The sequence below is a fragment of the Haplochromis burtoni genome, unplaced genomic scaffold, assembly GCF_018398535.1.
Source record: "Haplochromis burtoni strain Fernald_Lab_line unplaced genomic scaffold, NCSU_Asbu1 Contig_3, whole genome shotgun sequence".
Classification (NCBI taxonomy): domain Eukaryota; kingdom Metazoa; phylum Chordata; class Actinopteri; order Cichliformes; family Cichlidae; genus Haplochromis; species Haplochromis burtoni.
This window is the reverse complement of record NW_024582364.1, coordinates 6,048,971-6,058,661: the sequence shown is the minus strand read 5'-3', so window position 1 is coordinate 6,058,661 and position 9,691 is coordinate 6,048,971. Positions and strand designations below refer to the sequence as shown.

The 9,691-nt window shown below is 41.2% G+C and overlaps 1 protein-coding gene across 8 annotated transcripts in view; it reads left to right on the top strand.

Annotated features, from left to right (window-relative positions):
* The first annotated feature begins 765 nt into the window (after window positions 1-765).
* The window catches only part of LOC102288907 (pituitary adenylate cyclase-activating polypeptide type I receptor), a 43,690-nt gene continuing 34,764 nt past the window's right edge, over window positions 766-9,691 (top strand). For 2 of the 8 annotated variants that reach the window (XM_042220245.1, XM_042220239.1), the window contains exons 1-2: window positions 770-1,417; window positions 4,284-4,453. In XM_042220245.1, coding sequence (XP_042076179.1) covers window positions 4,409-4,453 — 45 coding nt within the window. In that variant the 5' untranslated portion in view covers window positions 770-1,417; window positions 4,284-4,408. Of the gene's footprint in view, window positions 1,418-4,283; window positions 4,454-9,691 lie in introns of all 8 variants that reach the window. The other 6 variants (XM_042220236.1, XM_042220234.1, XM_042220251.1 and 3 more) reach the window with 6 other exon arrangements.

Below are 9,691 nucleotides of genomic sequence, written 5' to 3'. Positions count from 1 at the left end.
CCAATGGCTACTAGCAGAGGGCCTTCTCCTCTCCGTATGGTTTGTAGCAATTTGTCACACGTCCATTCCGCTTGTTTGGTGCAGCAGGTGGATGCAGTCCTGGAGTCCCTGAGGTACGCGTGGCCCACGGCCAAACCAAAGAAATGTGCGGATGAAGGTACAGTATCTGAGGTACCACTTGGTAGGTGGGCAGGTGTGTCCACAGATGGATAAAACTGCAACCATTGCATCCTGCCCATGTCCCAAAACCAAAAAAGAGGTGAGGCGGTTCTTGAGGCTGGTCAGTTACTACCGCCAGTTCGTTCCCGGCTTGTACTTTTGCACTTCCTTCTACTCATTTTATTTCATGATCGTGTAACCACAATAGACTGACACTTTGCACAATTCAAATGTAATTTTTTGCGGGGGGTTAAAGTATTGGTCATCTTGTTGCATGTCTTTGTGGCCTTTTGACTTGTTTCCCAAATCAGAAACTGCTTCTTCTTGGTCTTTTGGGTAATTCATTCGTCTGGCTTCTCTCTCCTGTGTGGATACCAACAAAGAAACTCAACTGGAGATTTAATTAAAGCAGCTCAATATTGATACCTAAGCTTTGTTTAGCTGCTGATAAAAGGTCGTGTGGTTGACTGGAGGCGTTGCTTTCAGTTCATTGGTTCCCTGCAGCGATTTCTTGTGTGTGCTGTCCGTGGTCCTGAAAGTAAACAGCATCGCCAGCGGGCCACAGTGGCCTCTGCGGGCCACGCCTTTTGGAGTCCAGTTGACAGTCTTAACTCGACCAGCATGCAATTTGGGCTTTCTAAGTAGCACATGCAGGAATTCAGATGTTAAAGTTCTGACTAAATGTGAGTCACGCACATCACGCTGCCCACTCAGTGCCTCACAAATTGCGCACAGCAGGGGACCGGACCCTGTACCTTCTGGAGCGTCTGAAAGGCGCAGGCGCAAATGTCAGAGTTTTATGAGTAGTTTCTTTTTGGAAACAAAGTCCCCCGCACGCACGCGACGCAAAGACGTGAGGAGGATGTTTTTTCTTCCACCACATCCCAGACTTTGAAAATCTGTCTCTTCCCCGCGCTGCGTCGATGCACTTGTAGACTAAACAGCTGTCTCACTTGGCTTTCTGCGTGTCTGACGAGGCGAGAACCCCGAAGGTACTGACACCTTCATCATCATCATCATCCTCCTCCTCCTCTTCCACCTCATCGTGGTGCCGCAGCAGCCAAAGCGGTGAGTGCGTCCTGCAGCAGCAGCAGCAACAACAGCAGCAGTAACGGCACCTGTCTATTTTTCCCAGGACGGGCTTTTCTTGTTTTTTTAATTGTCTTAGGAGTGAAAACAAGGTAGAAACACCGCCGCAGAACCGTAAATGCCGATGGCTCCATGTGCAGACATTTGCGCCGGTGAAAATTAGGCATCGGTAAGTTGCTTTGACTTGTTTTCCGGGGCGAACGCAGCGCGCTCTCACTCACATCTGTGGCTTTCGATGTGACTGGTGAATTAAGGAGGCATTCAGCTGAAGCCTGCAGGTCTTTAAAATACTGTGTGTGTGTGTGTGTGTGTGTGTGTGTGTGTGTGTGTTTTTTTATTGAAAAATGGGAAGCAGTGAATCCGTTTCGAGTGAATGTGCCGTGAAAAGGGGAAGGCTGACGTTTTTTTTCCTGCTACATGTGCAAGCGAAGGTCACACACATGCCTGATGTGTTAAAGATGTGCGAATGTGGGAATAAAGGAAAAAGACAGGGCAAAAAAAATCGCCCCTTCTGTGCGGTTTAGCGAAGGAGAAAGCAGCTGTCACTTACTGTGTCTTGTGTAGACTGATTTCTTCTCCCTGTGATATGATAAAAATCAACTGACGTTTTGCGATCCGCGGTATGTGGGCCATGTGACCTCTGTGCTTCAGCAAAGGAACATTCATTGAATGTATGTGGAGGTTTTGGATTGCGGTACACGTTCACGGCATTGGAAGTGGGTTGATTGGACGCGGTTTTCTCGGATCGCTTTGAATTGGAAATGATGTATTGATGCAACACAATGTTCTGGGGAATTCAACGCACATACACGGGAAGAGTTCTGTAAAATCCCCTTTGCAGTGAATATAAATCTTTAAGGAATCTGCGCTGCGTCTCAGATTTTCTCTCTTGTTTTTGTCATGCATCTGCTTATAGACACAAACACACACACAGAGAGTCTTTTGGTTGATTGGCATCTTGGTGAGTGGATGTGTTTCCCAGTGTTTTCTTTTCAGCTTTTGTTGACATCCGTGCCAAACAGATGTGAGTAAAAACTGTTATAGCTTCGTCTTCTGCTTCATGCAGTGAATAATCCTGAATAGTCCCATGGCTGCAAACCTTCCAACATTTCCTGGTGACTCAGTACTGAGCGAAGCAGACTCTCTTGGCTTTCTTGCCCTCAGGGTAGTTCTGCCCGTCTGTTGTTTTCTGCACCAGAGCTTTCTCAGGACCAGAGAGACATTGATTTGCTCTACATAAGGCCGTTTTTAACTTCATTTGAAGCCCAGAGCAGCGTGACTGCTTTTGGGTTAAATAGATGGAGTGTGGGGAAAAAGAGCGGACCAATCATGCCAGTCCCCCTATCTGCCCCTCTCTGTTTTATTTGTGCATTTCGGTTTGATTGCTCACCCTGAAAGTTTGCTTTCAGCCCTGTTGGACATATGTCTTCCTCCTCTGTATCTCTGGATTTTTCCTCTGAGCACACTCTGTCCTGTTACTTGATAAAGCATCCGAGAGATGCTTTAGAGGTAATTGGGTTCAGTACAAGAAGGAGGGGATGCAGAGTGGAATTTGTTTCTATGTGTGCATGAATTATCTTTAGGAGAAGGTGTGCATGTCTGCTGGTTTACTGGTTGTGTGCTTGTTATGTGTTTCTGGTGTTGCTGTGTTTTGTGTTAGCAGTGAATCATTGTGTTTTCAGGAGGCTGAGCGGATGAGTAAGACATGAAGTCAGGGAGGTTCGGGAGGGGGATGTTTTAAATTCTGACCCGAGGCACATGAATTTTATTATCTTAAAGGAAATTTAGAAGAATCTTCCAAATTTCTTGCCTTTTGGAAATCAATTTGTCTTCCAAAAACCCATGTTCATGTTTTAATTTAGTGAATAGATGATGACATCTCTTTTTCTGTTGTTTATTTACTCAGTAAAATGTTGCCTATGTGATTTAATCAAAGTGCGGGGTGCTTTAGAGACAAAATATCAAATGATGCACACCCACTGAAGGCCTGTGTTTGTTTATATGTTTGATGTGTCCTAGTATGAGAGTTAAGTTGTGCTCTGCAGTATAAATCAGGGTGTTTTTGCTTGTTTATATTCATGTTACACAGCTTAGGCAAACAACAAAATCCAACATTTGATGGAAATGTACAGAAATGCACTGAAGGGCTGCACCTGTTATTATTTGATATGAGTTGACAACTGAGCTAAAATAACCTGCTGGTTAATTAACTACTTAAATTCATTGTTTTGATACACACACCAAAAAAAACACATCTAATTGTTCTTTTTCTATTTTTAAGTGACAATATTATCTTTTTTCTTCAGGGTTACTAATTACCTGAAACAATACCTGATGACAGAATTGATTCTCATGCGCATTGTTAAGTAGGACTGTGTGAGGCCCGTGTAAGTGTGTCAGAAGGTATGAAGGTATGGTAGGAACAATAAAACACATACTTTAAAAGCAGAAGGGTAGGAAACATCCAAATTATTTAATAGAGTTGCTCCATAAAACGTCCAAAGATTGCCTTGAATAAAGGTTAAAATGAAAGATGCCACAGTGTCCAAAAACTGTTGTGTAACTCTTATAAAATCAACTCAGTATGAATAAAGGCATCAGGAAGCATTTCAGTGTAATTTGGCTTAGACTTTAGCATTAAATTAGCCACTAATTATATTTATAGTACACAGTTCTTTCAGTCTTTAGAAGTGCACTGTGATTTAAAGTCTGTTGAATAAAGTCTTGAAAAAATTAAAAATAATATTTTTTTTAAAAAAGATGACGTTACAGGTCATTCTGGCTTTGTGTCTCGTTTACACAGATTCATTCACTTCATCTGACATGAGCAGTGACGTCAGCACTTGAAATAAAGCAGAAATTCTCAAGAACGAACCATTTTAGTCGCCACAATTAGCAGCAGTAACATTATTAGTTTACACACGTGTATCTGCAAATTGCGATTCTTGTTATGACTCAGAAAAACTTAATGATGTTGTTGAGTGATGGTTGTTGTTTCTTCTTCTAGTGTTTTTTCTCTGTGTGCTGTGTTTCAGAGCCCTTGATGAAGCACGGTGACGCTGTGGGGAGCATTTTTAGTGCATCCCTTTGAAAACACACAGGCACACACACACGCGCGAAGATAGCGAGGAGCCTTTTGGATGCAAACACTTCCCAGGGGATGATGAGAGGCTTCCTGCTGACTGCAATCTTTCTGTTGCCCTTGGTGAGTAGCTTCTGGGCACTTATCTGTATGTTGTCCAGATTTGTGTGTGTTTGTTTGTGCGTTTGTTTGTGCGGGTGTTCAGGAGCATTGGAATGCATATATCCATCCATACGGGTATGTTTAGGTCTCTGTTATTATCCTCCTGTTCCTCAGCTTGAGCCTGGTTTATTTTTATATCCACACTTTTGCTGATGTGTTTGTGACAAGCAATAGAAGGATGGAAATCACCCCCATGCACAGCACATCAGCATACGTTACAGATTCAGGATCAGCTCATCATTAAGGCAAGCACAAAAACAGATGGCCTGACTGACCAGAGAACTACCCATCCATCTGCCGTGACTCACTTTTCTGTGGTCTCATTGAAATGAAAAGCAGAATGGAAGAGTTGTGCAAGGTGTGTGGGAGGAATTATATTCAGAGAACTGATGCAGCATAGCAGCTCTTTCCTTGGCCAAACCACACAGATGTAGAAATTGCTTTAATATAGTTAATATCGTCCTTTTCGTGATGATGGTTTCTTTTTGCCTTTGTAGCTGCTAGTAAAAATTTCACAGCAGTGCCAGCTGATGATGGTGACTCAAATGAATTCATAAAGTGACCTGGCAGCCAGAAACATTGTGTCCAACCTTGAAGTCACCGCCCCCTGACATATGTGAAGTGCTTCTTCAGCTGACATCTTTGAACAGTGCCCATCTAAGGCTGACCTTTAGCGACTGTTGTGGCAGATATCTCTGTGGTGATGTACTTATTATGTGTCCGATGGGTCTGTACAGTGGGCCAGTGGTCTGCGACGTCATCTGAGAGTTATTATCTGTGTTGTGTGGTTCTGTGGGTGCTACTGAGTTATCTGGCTCTCGTAAAAATAGCCTCGAGGGGGGAAACTGAATTCTGCAGCCTCAGAATGGAGGCCATATCTGGATAGACATCTGTTTGAGAGAAGAAGAGTTACAGGGAGCAGAGATTAAAAAGCACGCTTAGAAATATATTGATGAGCCCTGTACTTTTACGCAGCTTAGTCATGCCTGTTTTATGTGTCTTTTAAAATCAAATACAAAAATTGTCACGAGTCGCTTAGAGGATCCACTCGCAGGACTCCTGGGTAGCGTTCAAACGGAGATAGTTTATTACACATCTCAGATACAGACAGTGTATGTACAGACAGTGCGAGGTTAGTGCTATATACAATACGTGAGGGGCAGGGGTCCAGGCCTCCAGGGAACACGGGGAAATCACACATGCGCTCAAAACAGCCTCTCTCCACTCCGCTAGCGACCTGTCACTCCTTCCACACTCCACACGGGGAAACACGGGGACGGGTCCGGGGAATCTAGGAACAAAGGAACACGTTAAGTCTCTGAGACAGAGGCACGGCAAACTTGAGCTAGGTGTGTACTGACAAGAGCCTTCACAACAATCCAGCGTTGAACAGCTGATCGCCTCCTTCTAATATACCAGCTGGTCTGATGAGGCCCAGGTGTGCACGATCCGGGAAGGCGTGGACCGAGGGCGTGAACCCGCCATGAGTTCCGCTCCGGCAAAACAGGGGAGAGGGAGAGAGAGAGGAAAAAGAGAAGAGAAGGGGGGCTAGGAGTGAAGAGATGCTGATCAGCGCCTTGCCGATCCCGCAGGTCGTGACAAAAATGTTGATGCTCATAGTTCTACCATCAAGTTTAAAAAATACTGATTTCACATTATATACTGATATTTCCGCATTTAAAAAAAGAACTTGAAAAAGGTGCTAATCACAATATTAGCTGTCTTATTGTGGCCTCAAGACCCATCACAAACGTCTTTAAGGTACCAAGGTTTAACAATATCTGAAGCTAATGTTAGCATAAAGATTATGATTAAGAACCATTGACTCAATAACTGCTTAAAGCACATTCTTTTGTATATTAGAGCTACGATGTATTAAAGTGGGTAGAAATTCTTGCTAATATTGTGGGTTTAGATCACAGCAAGCAACATTATTGTATAAAAAAAGGCTCTGAAAATCCAGTGTAGGCTGTGCTAAAGTTAGCAACTAGCAAGGGAAGTCAAATTAAAGCATTTAGCAGGTAACAGCATTACTGCCCCCAGAAGCTTTTAGACTCCAAAACAGAGCTAAAAGGAAAACTCACAATGCTGTCTGTCCCATGTTTAGTCAAAATACCACATGCAGGCTTGTTTTGTTTTGCCACACTGCAGGGTTGTAGTCAATTCAAACTGATGTAAATGGCAGACCTACAGTACAGTACCTTTGGAAGCTCTAATTAAAGAAGTACCGATACCAAGTAGCAGAGTAAACCAAAAAGTTTTACTTCTATTCAGTTTTGTAACACAGAAAGATACTGCTAAAGCTATAGGATAAAAACACATCTCTGAATATTTTATTTCCCATGTACATTTATTTTCTCTCGCACAAAACTGCATAAACAACGTTACAGTTATTTTAATGCTTCAATTCTAAACAACTATGATACTGTATTTATGTATGTTTCCATGAATATTATGTATATTTGTAGGTTTTGCCTTTTTCTTAGCAATCTCTCATTTTAAATCATAATTGTAAATTTTGGTCAAGCTATAAATTAAACAGTTAACTAAGATCCAAGATTCAAAGTGTTTATTGTCATATGTACAAAGAAAAGCATTTGTTTGTACAATGAAATTCTTTCTTTGCTGTCCACAGGCAGATGCCCGGTTAATATATGCAAATTGAAATAGAACAGATAAAATACAAACAGTATAAATAAATAAAGACAAAATTTAAGTGTGAAATAGATATTAAGCTATGAGCTTAATATGCAAGATGACCTGCATATGTGCAAAAATTATTATTACTGTTAAAATATGTCAGCTGTTCAAGAGACTGATAGCAGTGGGGAAGAAGTAGTTGTTGAGGTCCTCATCAATGTTCCCTCTAAGCTATTGCGCACTGCTGGCATGATTGGGCACAGAAAAAAAATCTAACCTGAATTGAAATTAAAATTAATACTTTAACAATTCTGTTTTGCAGTGTTAGTCAGTGAGTGACTGGCTGCTCCCGTATAGGATTAGAACGATGCCACCTTATCCCATAGTCCAGCCAATAATGCGATTCACATTTGTATATAAGCAGCTAATCAACATCGTTGACAGGCTATGACAGCGTCCTTATGTGCCGACACCGGTGTTTTAGCTAGCAAAGCGGCGTGGCTGATGTGGAGTGAAGCCACGTTAATGACAACGTGCACAACCATTGGAGATGTGAGCAGGACAGACGGAACAATTGACGGGAAAAGTGTGGACTTTATACCAGTTTTGATTTTGTGTTGATAGGCCACGTAAAACCAGACTTATGATAAAAATATATGCAGTGTTTGTTTTTTTCCTGAATGCAATCGTTGTTTATATTTACTGCGGGAAGAAACGGTAAAAACAGTGTTTTATAAGGAAAACGCTCGAAAGCCTGCGAGCAAAAACACCCCCCACCCCTCCCAGCCTTTCCTACTGGTGGAAAAATGTACCATGTTGACCAATCAAAAAATGATATGGCAACATGACATTTAGTTGTTTAGGAAGGGGGAAGTTTTAGCAGTGGCGACGGTATTTCGAGATGTGAGAGATTTTCAACGTTTAGCGCAAATCTTGTGTAGTTAGTGTGTAGTGTAGTCAATAGTTGTTTTGTGTGTCAGAACAATGAGGCGACTACTGAATGTTACAGGTGTTACAGGAGTGATACATCTCCTGTTGTCAGGCCTGCAGGTATCAGGCTGTTGTTCTCCTTTATCTCATAGTGGACAGGAATTATTTTTTGGACCACCACAAATCATTTGGGTGGCATCAAATTTGATGCAGAACAGCTGATTGTTCTGTAAACAGTTTGAAATGTTTATTTAAAAAAACGCCTTGGCTGCATTTTTAGGTAAACAAAAACAAAAACAAAACTCAGTTACTTTTTTGAAGAAGTAACTAGATAATTAATTGCCCAACATTGGTCATTATATACTGTATTTTGTAGACATAACTTAAGAGTTGTCTGCCAGTCTGGACGTGATGGAGCCACTGGTTGCTAGGGAAAAATGTGTTTTCCCCGGCTGGTTAGCAGTGGTTCCTGGAGGTTGTTGACTCTTACTGGGTACAATCAGAGGTTAAAAATGTGCCGCTCAAAAAAATGCCACAGTTGACTGTCATTTCTTTTTCATGTTTCTCTACAAATACTCAGTAACTTACATATGGAACAACTTTTACTTTGAAAGCAAACAGTCTCCAAAATGTACATTTTTTGCCAGTACACTATCTCCGAGCTAAGTTTTACATTTCACATTTTTATTTCCATTTTTTAACAAAAAGAGTCTGTAAATAGTAATCAGTAAATGTGTAAAAAAAAGTAATATGGAACACATTTTCATTTTAAAACAGCACATTATACTGTATTTTGTTTGTTTGTTTGTTACAGTGTAGGCACTGCTTTATAATGAGCTTAAAAGCATTTTGATTAAACATCAGGTCACATAAGTTGACCGTATTTCATATGATCCCTTTTACTAGATGTATAACTGTGATAAGACTATGTCAAAGCTTAGCAAGCTAACATTTTCAGGCACTTAAGTTAGCTTGCTGTCAATTGCAGCTGAAAGTTACTGACATCAACAGCACACAGCACTAGACACCAAATGTAAAAATTACTTCTGGTATCATGCACTCACATAAAAATGTCCTCAAGCATGAATGATAACAAAATAAACTCCTGTAGCATGAACTTGCAATGCTTTCATAAAGTATTAGCCTTACTGAAGTTACTCTGCAGATAGAATCAGTAAACATCATTCTGAGTAATCATCACTGCCTGCAAACATTATGTTTACTACACTCATAGCTACATCTTTGGATTATTTCATGCAGAAATACAATTTTAAAGCTTATTTGGGAACAGGAAACGGTTCATATACACACATGCACACATGCACACATGCACAAAACAGGTGAGTAACTTGAAATGGAATGAACAGCACATTTCATACTGTCATCTTACAGGCCTGTCTGCATTCATGCTAAACAGATATTAGTCATCTGCATCCAATTATTTCTCATTTCTGAATCTTTGCCTACACTGTGTGCTGACTCCTGGCTGGTAACCTGCTGCTTAGCAACATGGATGCTTGTGATGGGTACAGAGAGGTCTTCCTTTAAAACACTCCACTAGTTTTATTGAAGAATACCAAACGGTTATTACTACAACATGAAGAAGAGTGTGTGTGTGTGTGTGTGTGT